This window comes from Dipteris shenzhenensis, chromosome 26 (assembly GCF_047967505.1).
Source record: "Dipteris shenzhenensis isolate YYH24624 ecotype China chromosome 26, Dip_SZ_1.0, whole genome shotgun sequence".
Taxonomy (NCBI): domain Eukaryota; kingdom Viridiplantae; phylum Streptophyta; class Polypodiopsida; order Gleicheniales; family Dipteridaceae; genus Dipteris; species Dipteris shenzhenensis.
In genome coordinates, this window is record NC_141621.1 from 25,697,710 (window position 1) to 25,714,711 (window position 17,002).

At 40.3% G+C, this 17,002-nt stretch overlaps 1 protein-coding gene across 1 annotated transcript; it reads right to left on the reverse strand.

Annotated features, from left to right (window-relative positions):
• Nucleotides 1–11,686: 11,686 nt before the first annotated feature.
• LOC147884880 (putative 12-oxophytodienoate reductase 11) lies at nt 11,687–16,683 on the reverse strand. The gene is made up of 5 exons (XM_087397113.1): nt 16,501–16,683; nt 15,987–16,127; nt 15,691–15,821; nt 12,627–12,806; nt 11,687–12,418 (listed from the first exon to the last, which is right to left on the reverse strand). Exons 1-5 carry the CDS (start codon nt 16,590–16,592, stop codon nt 11,823–11,825), a joined length of 1,140 nt encoding a protein of 379 aa, XP_087253239.1. The 5' UTR covers nt 16,593–16,683; the 3' UTR covers nt 11,687–11,822.
• Nucleotides 16,684–17,002: the final 319 nt, after the last annotated feature.

Consider the following 17,002-nt stretch of genomic DNA (forward strand, 5'->3'; position numbering starts at 1 on the left):
ATTACAACACAATTTCAAAACTTTTACATTTATTCAAGTGCTATTCAACACACTTCAAAAACTATATCGTCTTTTCAAAACTATTACAACACACATCAAAAACTACTAATTTTATTAAGTATACTCATTGTCAGAATAATACCAACACCAGCACAAGTGTGGAAGGAACGAGGTCATCTCAACCAAGAAAGTGATAAGTTCATTGGACAGTACTTTCATATCAAAAGTGTATATGAAAGTGAAAAGGGAAGCACTACATGTAATGCCTAGAATAATATTTTTGTAGATCTTGAACAATTGCAGAGACCGTATGGTTGAGTTCTACAGTATCACATTTGAAGAATGTAAAGGAGTTTTGAAGTTTGTTGTGAAGCTCGATGAGTGTGAAATTGTCAAGGAAAAAACTATAGAGAGAGTTTCTATCACTTTGATGAATCGAGCACTTGATCAATCGATCACAAAGTGTAGCTCAAAATACTTCAGTGTCCAGTCGAAAAAGCATGTTTTGTGGTTGGGCTCATTTGAGGTATGTAAACTATCGCCTTTCAAATTAGTCTTTACTCAAAATGTTATAAATTTTATATCATATATCTTGCAAACATGTGGTTTTAAATTACAGGTGAAGACTGAGGACCATGCAGTACTTTATTGGGTATTTCATCAAACAAATGTACCATCAATTATAAAGAATCAAGTCCAAGGATGCCATCTTCATGTTACAAGGAAGGATGGCACGTGACCTGAGGACACTGAAGTGTATGTTTAATATAAGCAAAGGGTGTAACTCAAAGTCTCCTTGCTTATACTGCAACAAACCAGCGCATGTCTTAGTTTCTAAATGGTGGAAAAGAGCACCCGACAGAGATAAAGTTAATAAAAATTTCAAAGCAGTTCTTGAGATCCCATTATGTAATGTTCACATTTGTGCGTTGCATTAATTATGTAGGATCATTGAGAAACTAGTTTTCCTATATATTGGATTCACATGGAAACTTCACTCCAAGAGCAGAAGAAAAGAGGCACTACAATCATTAGAAGCATTGCTATTGAAAATTGGTCTCCATGGAGAATATGTACATATTACAAAGGATCTTTAAAAATCTACAAATGGAAAAGATGTCCCTATCAAGCCATCTATTGGTGGAGTAAAGGCTAGAAGATTTTTTTCTCATCTAGAGAAAAGAAAATTAAATGGCAGTAAAATAACATAAGTATCAAGGATAAAGTATAACTTGTGGAGAAAAGTACACAATGCTGTCAAAGATCATCAGGAAAATGGATTGGCAAGAGATGTCAAGGCAAAAGTGTGGAAATTCTTAGATAAGCTTTTTGTTTTTTGTGCCCAAGCTACCTTTAGCAAAAATGTTCAACAAGCATTTGAAGAAGCGGTAAAGAGTTTTGGAAAGGCAATGAAAGAGGCTTGGACAACATGTAACATCACTCATTACATGGTAAGAACAATATCTTGTTTTTGTGCATGTTTTTTTTTAAAGCAAACAATATTAGTTTTATTTATTCTAATGCCCACTTGCCTATGTATCAAAATAGCATATAATCTACAGTCAGCTTTCTTTCTTTGTAAAAAGATATGGATGCCCTACAATTTGGTCCACACATGGCATGGAGAAATCACACTACATGGCACGGAATGCATTCTTTAGACATACACAACATTTTGGAGGAAAATAGAAAGCCAATAGTTTAAAAGAATTCTTCCATTGGTTCTATCGAGGAATACTACAAAGGCTTCAAGCCAATAAGAAAGCTAATACATCACAAGTTAAGCTAGCTTTCAAATTGGCTCAAAAGGAAAGAAGGAGGCAAATTTTGGAGAACTCAACTGCAGCACAAAGACATGCTCAGTGGAGACACTCAAAGATATTTGTAAACCACAAATGGGTAGATAGAAGCTAAGTGCTAAATCTTGTTCATCAATAGGTGTCATTTAATGTAATAACTGTGTTTTTGCAATGAACAATGACTTGGATCTTTCATTCATAAGAAGTCATTGTATGCAACCATTGAAATATTTGAAATGTACTACCTATATTTCTATTTCAAAATGTACATCGTTTTTGTCACGAATACTCATAAACATAACTAAGACATTCTAAAATGACAGTGTTCTCACAATTCAACTCTACTTCCATCTTGCAAAATATACAATGCCATACAGGCTATCCTTCCAATGGTTTGCCAACTTTGCTTGGAATCCTTCTTGTGACTTTTATTGGAGACCTTTTTTTCTTGAGCTGAGGAGCAATCCAACTCTTCTCATCTTGTGCAAGAGTTGTTGTTGTTACACTTTTATCTTCATCTATTTTGTCAAGAAGGGCCACCAAAGAAGGCTCTCGACTCCTTATGAGCTTATGCTTTCCATAACCCTCCAAGGAGAGGGGATTCTTTACACCACAAGGAGACCACAAGCAAGTGCCCCGGTGGACGTATATGTCAAAAAGTAACTAGCTCTTGAGCCTTGCTTTCTAGCATAACACCCAAAAATAGTTAAAGCAGACCACTTCTCTATCAGAATGATCTTATCTGTTTGCCATGATATAGGATGACCACCCAAAACTTTTGACAAACAATTGAAAAATAAATAATAGCAACTCCATCGTTGCTAAGCAATTTGCTAAAAATCAATATTTTTGCAGCAGATAGGTCTTTAAAATAATGAGAAAGTCTTGATAGTTTACCAAGCCCAAGAATTCTACTTCCAGTTGCCCTCAGGAGGAATGTGTATCATCTTCAACGAACAATTGCCATATGCAAAACACACTTAGATTTAAAGTAGACCATTAAATTGCATACCTAAACTCCAAATTCAAGAAAGGTAGGTGCCTTACCTAAATATTCTCATCTTTCTCAAGTATATCATCGTTAAACAAGGACATATCATCTTTCTCAAGTATATCATCATTAAACAAGGACATACCCATCTCCTCCTTCCCCTCGGAGCTCGAATGATATCCAAGCTTGCTATGAGGTTCATTCATGCTTGGGTTTCCTGGAAGATTGTCTCATCCACCTCTTCATACATTTTGGCCTGCTCAAAACAGATGGACAATTCTTTCGAAGTATTGAATTTGTCCTCCAGCTCTAACAAAAGATCCTCATCAATCCTTACTTCCTTGTCAACCCTGCAAGATTGTGCAATAAGGGCAATTGCATAATCCTCTCTCAAATTAAAAGGGCACTGTATGTCATACAATAGGACATACTCTTTTCCCTCAATATTGAAAGAGGGAAGAAAATGAGGTCATAGCTTTCAGCCTCAATGTCATCCACTAGGACAACATCTCTTAGGGTCTCATTTTTTAAGGCCACTAGATCCAATGCTGCAACTGCAAGCTCCTCCTCTTTCAGGTCAATATTCTCTTCTGCCTCTGGTAGGTCCCATTTATCTTTTGTTTCCTCTTCCTCATCACTATCCTTGTGTCCTCAACGGATCCATCAACATAGTGTACATACATGGCAAATGCAAGTGACTCTTCAAGTATCCTGCAATTGCCCTTGTGTATAGTGCAGATTCCCATGTGGAAGTCTTCAAAACTGTCAAAGAGCTTGTGCATTTGATACCTCATCCTATCATTTGTGACAATGTTATTGATATGTACAAAAGTCTTACTATTCACAACTTTTGATCCTTCAACTGTCAGCTTGTTGAAACATTCATACACCTCTCCAAGAAAATCCTTGTGATGTGTCAAAAGAGATTGCAAATTCATCTCCTTATTGAACATCTCATGGTATTTGTGATACTACATTTGGCATTTTGACTTTTGTAGAAATTCGAAGAGCTGCAGTTGGGGTGACTTCTTTTCCTCCTCCTCCTTTCCCTTAGCAACTAATTGTCCACCTTTTTCTGATACTTTCTCATTGAGCTTTGACTGCATCATACAAAATTCAATTTGAGTCCTGCACATGTAGCTAAAAAGAAAGAGAAGAACTCAAAAAGAAATTCTCACCAGGAGATTCCTCCTCCCTTACACCACAAGCTCGACACTATTTTAAGCTACATCACAATTAGTTGGTGAGACAGAGTTTATTACTAAAAGAACATAGGGTTTGTTCAGATAGTGAAGCTTCTTAGTTTAAAGAGAAGAAGCCTTTTTCTTTGTCACTAGCTATACTTCCATAACTAGCCTGAAGATGACATGGAATTATTTTGGGTCTAGGCATGGAAAGGGTAAGCATGATGGAGCAAGGGCTAGTGGAGCAAGGGCTATTGTGAAGAGAGCTTTGAGACTGGAGCAATTGAAGGTAAATTTAGAGAATCTAACTTGTGCTGCTAATGTAACTTAAGTTCTCAAATGGATCTCAAGCCTCCTACCCATCAAAAGAAAGGAATACAAATAGAGTGTTCTGGGAGGTGAAAGTAGGAGAAGTGGACAGATCTTAAACATAGAGCTGTGCTCCTGTTCCAATGGCATGATCGCTACATTTTATCTCTGGATTCTCATATCGAGCTCATATCACAAATCGACGGAGCTTAGAACACAAAAGTTGTCATGCTAGTATGTTGCTTGCATGCATGGTTCTTGGAAAATATGTTGCAACAAAGCATATGTGGTAAGTTGGAGCTATGAGCTTATTGTCCCTAGAGAGGACATGGAGGTTGAATAAAACCCTTATGATGATCCTACATATGAAGGACATCATGATACACTTTTTGATCTCTCTATATTGGAGACAATTTTGCTGTTAATGCAGAGGTGGACAATGACGAGGGTGTAGACTTATATATCCTAAAGTGCACTGCCAAGAAAGAGCTTGTAAATAAGACTTCTTGATACTCAACCTGAGGTTCTTTTGTACTCACCTTGTAAAAGCTATAAAGTTTCCAATGATTGAAGCTATGGATGGTGACAAGAATATATATTTCCAATGACTTCTTGATACTCAACCTGAGGTTCTTTTGTACTCTCACCTTGTAAAAGCTATAAAGTTTCCAACGACCAAAGTTATGGATGGGGACAAGAAGATATATTTCCTATCATATGAAGTACAAGAAGCCATATATAATAGCATGCCATTCAAAATGTAAACCTGAGAGGTCTAATTGCACTTGGTTGAATGCAGAAAATCATTGTTCTGAATTATATTCTTGTGCAATGTTACATTCTAATTTTAGATACAGTTTTTATTTTCGATTTCCTAATTTTAGATATAGTTTTGATTTTAGTTACAATCTTGATATTCTGTCTTTGCCTCTCTAAGTGACAAGAGTTTTCACTCTCATCACTATATATAGTAGGTGTTCATAGTGGGAGTATGGTATTACAAATTTCATCGTCTTTTGCTTATTTGTGATCCATCATACTATCAATGTTTCCTTTTCTTTGCATCCTCATACTCCTTGACATCATTTAACAGTAGTTACAATGATGAACATCAGAGGTCTAGCATATTGTTAGGTGTAATGAATAGTTGGGATTATCAACTTATTGTCCCTATACGGTAGTGTGTGCTACTATAATATTGGCCTACATCCCTTTTAGATGGTTCTTTTTCATACTCTAAATGGCTACCATCTTTTCATGATGTTATATAGTGATTGGTGCTACTAGTGGTAATTGATGTTGCTACCAGTTTAGTGTTGTTGCTAGTGATTGGTGTAGCTGTAGTGTTGCTATTGTGAGTAATGGTCATTGGTGATGCTGCTCAGTGTTGCTACTAGCGATTAGTTCTATTGCTACTAGTTAGTGCTGCTGCTAGTGGTGGTTGGTGTTGTTGCCTGCCACTAGTGCCACTAGTAGCACTACAAGATATGGAAGGGACAACATAGCATTACAAGATGATAGCATGTCATGCTATGTGCATTCCAAGGACATTGTATTAACATTACACTATCATAACAACATTGCCTTATTAAACAACAACACTATAATGAAATATCTTGAATATAATATTTTCATGTAAAAGCGTGAGACCATTGCATTAAGAGAACAAGGGCATTGCTCATACATTATATTATAATATTGCATTACGGCTTCCCTCATGTACTGCCTCTTCCCATTAGGGGAGAAATGGGGTCTCAAAAGGGCCTCAAATTAGTGTTTTCTAATTTCAAGGGATTAGAGAGGGATTTTAGGTGTACCAATGAGAGTGCTCCTTTGTGTGGGACATTGGTATGTTGTGTTGTACAAAAGTACATGTTGAGCATTTATGGGTGGGGAGACCTCTCACCCATGGTTTAGAACCATGGTCCTCACTCCTAGCCATTGACCTGATCTCCAATCCAAGGGTCACATTCAAATTTATGGTAGAGCACTCGTAGCCATTAGATTAAGGGGTAGATTCAAGGGAGGGGATGAGACAAAAATGTGCTTCAGTCTCAGCCATAGATTAACGGGTGGATTTAAGGGAGGGGGGATGAGAGGAAAATGCACTTCAATCTGGGCCATAGATCAAGGGGTGGATCCAAGGGAGGGGATGAGTGCAAAAGACACTTCAATCTAGGCGATAGATTGAGGCTGGATCCAAGGGAGGAGGTGAGAGAAAATGGAGCTTCAATCCGAGCCATCCAAATAGGCACTTCAATCTGGGCCCTTGATCTTGGATCTAGATGTCCACCATCCAAAATGCACCTTCATCCTAGCCCTCCAAACAAGCGCCTCAATCTTAGCCATTGATATTGGATGTAGAAGGCACCTTCTCCCTCTTTAATTAGGCCTCCACAAAGTCAAACCTTTCCCTCCCCTTGTCATATCTCACCACTTGGAGCCCACCAAAGGCATCCTAGTCCTTTGATCCATCCACCATCCATCTCCATCCAAAGGCCAAGGTTGATCAATTTCCAAATAAATATACCCATTCAATTGAGTAAATGCTAAGTGGAGGCTTAACCCATGGGTTACCATAGTGGTTCACATGCAGTTAACTTTATCCATTCCTTATGAGGCCCTTTTGAGACCCCAATTCTCCCCTAATGCCCACCTTGCAATTGATTTTGGGCATACATGCTTTTTAAGCTTGCCATTGATGTGGATGGACAATTGCAATCCTACTTCCACCTCTTCCACATGTATTGAATCAAGGACCAATTCTTTGGTTTAAATATAGCTTGATAGATTTGAAATACATGTTTTAAATACAAATTTAAACAATTTCCAAAAAAAAAAATGCAAGATTAAAATATATTATTTGCATTAGAACTACTGGAGCAATATTGGGGGCTTGAGGATACTGTGGAGAATTGGGATTTCTCAATATGTTGAGGCACTTGTGTCCTCACAGGGATCGGATTGAGCCATTGTACTTGTGCACTGGGTGCTAGTGTTGGCTGTCTATATATTGGGATTGGCGCTTGCTGGTACTATTGGGGTCGGGGTTGTGCAACCCTCATATTGTAGAATTAGGTATTTACATCGTGGCCTGCAACATTGCAAATGGCACACCGTAACCTTGGGGGTTGGGCCACTTCTAGTGGGTTGAGTCTATTCCTCAGGATTGGGCACTCATTGTGATCGTATGGTTTGCCATACAGTGTGGGCTCTATGGCTTGTATCATTTCGTCCTTCACCCTTAAGGCCATGGCTTCCATTGGGTCCTCGGTGGTAAGGTCGTTGGTGGAAGCGATTCCCTTCTTTAAAGATTTCTTGTTTCCTCTAAGATGTTCCTGCCTTTAATGAAACCCTTTTGTTCTTCCCTAATCTAGTTCTGCATCTTGTCTCTGAGTCTTGGTGCTAGTGCCTTTGCAAAAATTTTGTAGCTAGTTTTTAACATTGCAAGGGGGCGCCAGTTCTTTAGATCCATCTTAGGCCCACCTTTTGGGATTAGCTTGATCATCCCATAGTTTATTCTCTAATCTAGGGGTTTTATTGTCAACCTCAAGACTTGGGATATCTGTCTTATGTAGATGTAGCATGCCTATAATAGATCCCTCATTCTTCCACTAATAAAAGTCCCTTTCAAATCAACCATGTTTCTAGCTAGCTTTATTTATGGAATTGGCTTTGCAAGCTCCTAAATTTAAAGCCTCTTATTCCAATGTAGCCAATAATTACCAAAGCAAATGTTCTTTCCAAGGATCTCCAAGTCCTCCATCAACTTGTGCATAATACTTTGGGACAAACTCGTACAAAGTACAAACACCAAGCACATAAGCTTAGGCATCTTATAACCTTAAGAGAGGGAGATCTGGTCTATTTTAAATTTGGGTGTCATAATTTGCAACAAACTCATACAAAGTACAAACACCAAGCACATAAGCTTAGGTATCTTGTCACCTTTTCAGAGGGATATATGGTCTATTTTCATTTGCCTAAAGAATCTACATGTTAAGATCCAAGAACTCAGAGATGGAACTTTCAAGGTCCTCAAACCAGTTCATGCCAAGTGTCAATATCCTTTATCTACCCCCTACCCTCTTTCTCCACCTAGTCTTCAATGTCAAGTTTTTGAAGCCCTGCCACTTCTCTTTGAGGATTTGGCTCTAGTCCAACATTATCTTCCCTCAAATTTGGTTCCTAATTATCAACAGCAACAACCCCTTCAAAGTATGCCTTGTTGGACATGAAGACCAAAGACACTAAGATGGGACACTTTGTGTTGAAAATTCAAACCAAAGGGATCTAAAAATGAAGTAAATGAAGGGTATAGTGAGCATTAGCTAAAGAACAAATCATTTTGAGAAACTTGTAATGAAGGCCATGCTAGGAAAAAGGTGGTGCATCAAATGGAAGACACCATGAAGAAATCGTACGACCATTTTTGGTAGGAAGTCAGGTTCAAGCCTTGAGAGCATCTCCTAGTGGTGATTGAGTGACATTAAAAGAGAGATACCAGTTGATGTGGAGTAAATGTCAAGCATCTCGAAGAGAATATTCAGAAGATTTAGTCATAGATGAGGGGTTGTTTTCCTTGGTGGTTGCCATTATGATTGTAGATGGTCGTGTTAGTTGTTTACCAAAAGGTTTGGGTGGCATTGACTTGAATTGTTGAGGCATAGGCTTTGTAGTTAGTATAAAATGGCTTATGTAGACAATGAGTCTAAGAAAAGAATGGGTGTATAGAGTTAAACAATGTTGGGCCTTGCATAGAAGTGAAGCTTTACAATTGTATTGTTTGTATTGCCTTGTGTAGAAATGAAGTGGAAACCATTTCTCAAACTTTTTTGCACCTTTAGGAACCTGACGCATTATGCAATTGCATTCTAGTTCACATTCATCCATCAATCTACCTCACTTACTGAACAAGCAAGTTGCATGATTGGGTTGTAAGTATGACATGTCCATCTCTCAATGAGTGAATGCTTCCATTAGGCCATCTAGAAATAGGCACATTGCCTTCACAAATCCTAGATCATAGACAAATTGAATTCATGTCCAAGTGGAATAAGTTTATATTTTAGTAGGCACTTTTTGTAGCTGGCATTTTTGGCGATCCTACCGGGGAATGCTTGTGCTAGATGGGCCAATGACAAAAGATGGTGGGATGGAGCTTGCAAGGAATGGAAAAGAAAACCCAGTGCTAATGAAGGGGCAAGATGGGAGGAAGTACGGCAATTGTAATCGCAACTTCTAGAAGACCTCGGATCGACATCAGCAAGTTTATTACATGAGACCTCAAACAATATAGTGACACATACTTCTAAATCTTTCAACAAGCCATCTATGAAATTGTGCACATCCATGAGTACTTCCATCCCCCTAGCATAATGGAACTTGACCTATAAGAAGCAAAGGGATTGAAGTGACATGTGTAGCCTTGGAATCCAAAAGGGCTCAATGGAAGGTCAAAGGTGTTAAAGCACAAGAGACCATGCTTGGTAAAGTGTAACAGATCATCCTTGGAAGCCAAAAAGTCTCAATGGAAGGTCAAAGAGAGTAAAGCATAAGAGGCCACTCAGGTTAGATGAATCACTTAAGTGGCCTCTTATGCTCATAATTACGAGATGCACTACTGCTCCATCAGAATTTCATTTAACTTGTTGCTACGTTGACTTGATCCATGAGATGGGAATAATGTTCTACTTTTGTCCCTTGCGTTTGGTGGGTGGTACTTACAGTTGGTTGGGTTGGAACAACCTTTGATGTTAATGTTGTAGTCATCGTCGTTGCTCCCCCAAGACTTCTCCACTACAACTTGTAATTCATGTCTTCGTTCACGAATGCTCTCAAAGATTTTGGAGGCTTCATTTGTGCACTTGGACCACACCACTTCAACTTGGATTGGAAGACTGCACTCCTAACGCATGCCCATCAAACTCCACAGGCAAAGGCTTTCTAAGATCATAGAGATAACTATCCATCACTAAACCACTCTCTTAGAGATCATTCCAAATATGGCGATGAAAAAAACCAAAAAAGGAGTGGATAATGTGTTGTAAGTTGGCTAAAGACAACTACTATAAAATGTATTGATTCTCGAAGGTCGAGGCCACGTTGATGTGTGATTTACTAAACAACTATAACGAACCACCTATCCCAAGGTGGAACGAAAATACCTAAAGCATCTTTTTACCCAACTAAGGGAGATTAAGCCCATGAGAAGACAACTACAACAACAATTGGGACAATGTTGAAGCCCCATACTAAAGGTGTCAAAGCAAAAAGCAAGGACTAGAGAAAAGTCAGCCATTGGTGGAATTATGAATTCCAAATCTGCACACTAGATTGACGTTATAAAAAGTTTCTAACTTCAATGTGGACACATTATTGGATCTATGATTGGATGTTATTTTCACTAAGTTATAAGGCAATGTTACCATTCTCTTCATTCAATTTTACCCCTTAGCTTGGTATGACCTGGAGCCGAGATTGGGTAACCAAGGTGAATGCTTTGTAAGGATTTATACTATGCTTGTGTTTCCTTAGTTTAGTTGGGTTCTTGAGAGTATCTTTGAGGGAAGATTATTACAACAACAATTGGGGACAATGTTGAAGCCCCATACTAAAGGTGTCAAAGCAAAAAGGAAGGACTAGAGAAAAGTGAGCCATTAGTGGAATTATGAATTCCAAATCTCCACACTAGATTGACGTTATAAAAAGTTTCTAACTTCAATGTGGACACATTATTGGATTTATGATTGCATGTTATTTTCACTAAGTCATAAGGCAATGTTGCCATTCTCTTCATTCAGTTTTACCCTTAGCTAGGTATGACCTGGAGTCGAGATCGGGTAACCAAGGTGAATGCTTTGTAAGGATTTATACTATATTTGTGTTTCCTTAGTTTAGTTGGGTTCTTGAGAGTACCTTTGAGGGAGTACTAGAGACAAGTTGCTACATCATCATGGCGAACAATGAGCTAGAAGCTTGTGATGAGGATTGAAATTGAGATTGATATTATAATCATCACTTGACTAAGGATAGTCAAATAGGGTGTGATGAGCGATATATCACTACGATGCGCGTCATTGTAATGCTTGTTGAAAGTCCATAACATTGAGAAGTTTGTCTTTTTTATTGGTACTTGTTTGTGCTATATTTAGCATGCTCTATCATGTAACCTTGAGACAGAGCAAGAAGTTTAAGTTCATTTTATTTTTGCTTGAATTCAAGAATAGGTTTCTACTAAGTCTTATCATCCCACTAGCATAGCTATTACTTTGTGCAGGTCATATTCATTTTATAGGTTCATAGAAAAGGTTTCAAAGAAAAAACTTGACAAATGCATTACTTGCAATTCATAGGTTCAACATCCATGTAAGGACTCCTATCCAAGAGAGTAAAAACTTCCATGTTTAGTTTAGAAAATCCAATGAAAACACTATGTGGATATATATACTATGTGGATATACATGTATCCAAAGAATGAAGACTATTCGGAGGGTGCTTGCAGACATGGATGACAACTTTGAGGCTGATATAAATCGTTCAAGGATGGTGCGGTTCTTCGAGAAAGGGGTAATCTGTATAACCCACAACGGGGTCTTGAGTGTAGAAGGTGTCTCGATTGTATGGGTTTAGAGGGGCGTTTATTGCAAATCTTCTGGGCAAATCAGGATTTGATAAGAACCAGCGACCGTAAGCCACCAAATCGGCTTTCTCTGATTCAATGGCAGCATTTCCATCCTCACGGTTAAACCCACCAGCAGCTATGAAAGTCCCCTTAAACGCCTTTCTGATTGGCACAAGACTGTCATCATTCTCAGGTATTGGAGGATTCCGCATCCTTGGCTCAACATAGTGGGCGTACAGTATGTTGAATTTGCTCAATTCCTCTGCCATGTATACTCCCAGTGCTCCTGGATTCGAGTCGTACGCTTCAGCGTAATCTGTGAACGGGGAGAGCCGAATGCCAACCCTCTCAGGTCCGATTTCATCTGCAACAGCTTTGACTACTTCCAGTGGAAATCTGCACCTCTTCTCTAAAGACCCACCATACTCGTCAGTGCGATCATTGACGCCGTCTTTCAAAAATTGGTCGAGCAAGTACCCGTGGGCACCATGAATCTCTACACCGTCAAAACCTGTGATTATCATCAGAGATACAAAATTTTAGTAATTTTGCCGGACAATGACACCACTAAATAAGATCTACGAAGCCTGGAGACAGGTAGGCGAATTGTGTATTCGCGTTAGAACGATTTCTGTAAGGAAACTTAGCAAGTCAGCAATTATTAAGTGAGTCGTTGTACATGCAGTGGGTGTATAGATTGCAAATGAGGCATCACTTACCTGATTCAATTGCATTCCTGGCAGCCTTCCTAAAATCGTCGACTATTTGTGGAATCTCTTCGGTTGTGAGAGGGCGTGGTTCGGAATATTCACCGAACTCTTTGCCAGATGGCATTATCAACTTCCCAGATAGCTTCTTGCTAGTGGAAGATATCGGGGCTTGTCCATTAGGTTGGTAAGCTGAAACAACACAGCACAAATACTTTTTCAGATGGCGCGCATGCTCTATAAATTTATTTCTCGCTATGAAATCCCATTTTGAAGCGTAACAGACAAATCTGTAAATTATAGGAATAACAATTCAGCATTAACAATGGAATCCACCAAATTAGGGAAATTTTAAAATAACTTGAAGAGTCTGCAAAAAATGACAATAAACAGAACCGAGGGGGTTTCCCCAAAGCGACCAAAACTAAATCATCTATGAATAATATTCAGGCATCAATGGGCATTGTCACTTAGAGGGATATCAATTAAAGGCATAATTTGTGTTAAATGATCGCAAGCCTTTTGTTTGCACGCCGCAGCTTGAAGCGCTTCTTCTTCAGATGGATTCAAAATGGAATCATGAGCAAAAGATATATTATTTTAATACTTTGCTTGACTTTGATTTTGGCCTGGTAAAGAAGCCTTTTAGACGTTTGAAGAGGCCAAGAGAGCCTCCCCGCCAGCGTTGAGGGAAAGCTGGCCAAAGATAAGTCAAAAAATGACTTTACATCTGACGCAGAAGAGCCTATACATATTGCAAGTTGCCATGCGAGGAATGTACAAGTTGACCATTAAAAAAAGAGATGCACAGGATAGGTTGGCCAGTGCAGAAATGCAACAACCTTACCAAGCAAGGGAGGAGCCACACAACAAATGCAGTGTATCAGAACAGAAAAACGGACCTCTGTGGACAAGTTGGCCTGTGAAGCAAAGGAAGAATGGATTGACTCGACAGAATTGGCCTGTGAAGGAAAAGGACAATGGAATGAGGTAGCTTGTAAAACAAAGGAGACAGCAGATAGGGACATCATGTTCACACTGATCCACAGTGTCCCAGTAACCCGTCCAACTTATCAAGAAAAAGCTACCTTTCAATAATATGTTTCGATAATATGATGGTAAGTTCCCTATTGATACCATTCACCTGAAGGGTAAGGCCATTACTAGTGGCATAATTAGCACAAGCAGCATGTGACTGCTTTTACTGAGCAAGTTGCTTCCAATGGGACCAGATCGGCAAGGATATAAAAGATAGCTCAAGGATGAAACCTTTAACATCGTTTTGGGACAAAGTGACATATGCCAACTGTTTGATGTCAGCTACAAGTAGGATATGAACTTAAAAAGTTCATGCGGATTTCCATGTGAAAATTTGTGGTGTGTGCATGGTCTGGAACTCACCTTTGTGTCAACACGAACCTTTGAGCTTATGCCCAAAGTCTACACTAAGTGTAAAAGTCTAAATACCTTGTCTTCAGAACCTGGGCAAAAAGGCTCTAACTACTCTCCCAAAAGAACAAAGTCAGCAACAAACTCAATGGTTCACAACAGAACAAACAGGATGAAGATATTAAAAATAGAAAAATTATGAAAATTTGTCCACACACCAGGTAGGGAGTTTTTCAGAAGCAGCCACCCCAAGACAGGAGACCAGTAGCCTAGGTTTTCCGTGTGGTTCAATCTTAGCAGAAGGTAGTGATGAGGATCCAAGGCCAACCTCAGCAGGAATGGGTGTGGATCATCGAGCCCGAGGAGTCAGTTGACCCAAATGAAGATTTCAAGATCTTTGCATGGACACGGACAGCCAGACTTAAAAGTTTCTGTGCTGCTCTATGGAAACAACTCCCCAAGGCTTGTTTTTAGACAAGCTATAGAAAGTGCAGGAAGAAGATTTGAGGAGAAACACAGACAGCCAGACGTAAAGTATATGTGCTGTTCTATGGAAAAAGCTCCCCAAGTCTTGATTTCAGAGAAGCTATAGAGAGTGCAGGATGAAGATATTAAAAATAGAAAAATTCAGGAAAAATTGTCCACATACCAGGTAGGGAGTTTTTCAGAAGCAGTAACCCCAAGACAGAAGACCAGTAGCCTAGGTTTTCACTGTGGTTTAATCTCAGCAGAAAGTAGTGCTGAGGATCCAGTGGACAAGGCCATGCTCAGCAGGAGTGAGTGGATCATCGAGCATGAGGAGTCAGTTGAGCCAAACGAAGATTTCCGCATTCTTGCATGAACACGGATAGCCAGACTAAGTTTCTGTGTTGTTCTATGGAAACAACTCCCCAAGGCTAGATTTAAGAAAAGCTATAGGAAGTGCAGGGATGAAGCTGATTTCATGAGCCACGATAGATATTTGAGATATACAGGTTCACAGTCATCGATGTACATAAAGACCCTTGTCATGGTCATCAGGAAGATTCTTCAGAGTAGAATTTATTTGCATATAATGAGAAAGGACCTTCAGGTTATCATGATGACACCAAAACTGACCAAGATACCAAGGGTATGTTCATTCGACAACTCCAAGGATTCCAGCATAGTTCTTTTGTAGCCAGGGCACCCAATGGACAAGCACGAATCATTGTCCTGTATAAAGGTTGGCTAAGGTTGGCTTTTTGCAATAGAAATTAATAGGGAATCACGTGTATTGGCAAATAAAGACATATACATGTCCTTTGCGAAAGGCAGAAGAAAGGGTAGGAGTTGGAAAGGTGTGAAACTCTAAGCTAGATCATAAAGGCCTGCAGGCATCAGTTTAAAAGTGGGAGGAATCGCATTTCAAGGACATGTTGCGTGGCTGTCCAGGTTCAAGACATGCATTTGCTGACGCAGAATGTCAATTTTGCAACATGGGAACTGAAATTTTCATTTGGTTCTTCACAGCTGAGAAGGAAGAAAAGCTACTTGCCCAGAAAATCAATTGGCAACTTGGTGTCAAAACATCCATTTGGCTGTGAGGTGCCTTGGTAGAAACATATTCCAGCGACTATGGTACAAAAGGAATTTAAGAAAAGAGCATGCCTGCACAGGATTTAATGTCATCAGAGTGCCCGACTGTTACTGGGAAAAGCAATATTACCTGTATTGGAGACTCGGCCGACGTGCCAAATTTGAAGAAAGAAAATGCCGCCTTTATCGTGAACTGCCTGCACAATCGGTTTCCATGCTTCTACATGTTCTTGCGTCCAAACTCCTGGTGCGTGCGGATACCTGTTCAAGATGGGACAGAAAGAACCAGAACGGCGTTACAAAAGAGAATGAAGTCGCCAATCGCCGTTGATGCCACTGAATGGGCCCCCAAAAAGTCGTCGCAAAAGCCGCTCAATTTTCCGAATAAGAGCAAAGAGAAGAGCAGTGCTAAGTGAAGGCTTTCACCCTTGAGCCGTATCAGAAACGGCAGTTGCTTCTGCAACGAGAAGACCACCGGGGGACGTGCGTTGTGAGTAATAAAGGATTGCATGAGGCTGAGGCACGTAGTTGTAGGATCGGCATCTGGTGAGGGGAGCGAGCACAACTCTGAGACAACATAAGAGGGTGATCAGAAAAGTCCGAAATAGATACGGGGTTGGAACAGCAATTTCTGTTTCTCCCTTCGCTCTCTCGCTCTCTCGCTCCCTCTCTCCCTGCCCCTCCCCTTCTGACTGCTGCATTTACCTCCCCAACAGAGTCATACCCAACTCCTTCCCCACCCTCTCTCTCTCTCTCTCTCTCTCTATCTCTCTATCTCTCTCTCGCTCTCTCGCTCGCTCCTTCAGGACGTCCCGAGACCCAACAAACACCCCTCGCCCGCTACCTCCCCAATAGAATCCCGTACCCAACATCTCCCCCGCCCCCACCCACCCTTTCCTACTCCCAGAAGCAGATACCGTAACCAGGCAGATAAGCACACCTGTGAGAGAGTTGATATGGACCCATTTGGTGAGGGGTGAGGAGGGGGATGGAGGGAGAGGCATTAGGGAGGAGATCGGGAAGGCTGCCCATTTGGGAAAATGGTGAGAGGGAGGAGGAAGAGGTAAGGCGGAGTGGTGGAGCTAAAGGGCGATGGCTATGGCGCTGCAACAACAATCGTAGCATATCGAAAATGCATACTACTGATTGTAAATATATAGCTTCAACAAGAGGGAGAAGAAACCCAGTTGAACTAACAAGCCCCCTCTGATTGGCCTAAATCTCGCCACGTGTCTCCTTCTCCTCCTCTCCTCCCCCTTTGGAGCCGCTTGACCTTTTCAGGTCTGCGTCAGCTGCACGTGTCACTATGACATTGCGCCGCGTGCTCCTAAAAAGCTCGCTTGAGCGTTGATTCGCCTGCAAACGTGGCACCACAGTAGCGGCCATGCTGGCAGGCGGCATTCATTTTGATAGATGTCCGGATGCATTGCACCTGATCCACG

Excerpts from the sequence above, each read along its gene's own strand:
- LOC147884880 (XM_087397113.1), bottom strand. The coding sequence starts at position 16,592 with ATGGGCAGCCTTCCCGATCTCCTCCCTAATGCCTCTCCCTCCATCCCC. Across the intron at positions 15,822-15,986 it reads GTTTCTGATACGGCTCAAGG|GTATCCGCACGCACCAGGAG; the intron begins GTGAAAGCCTTC and ends CATCTTGAACAG. Across the intron at positions 12,807-15,690 it reads CGGCCGAGTCTCCAATACAG|CTTACCAACCTAATGGACAA; the intron begins GTAATATTGCTT and ends GTGTTGTTTCAG.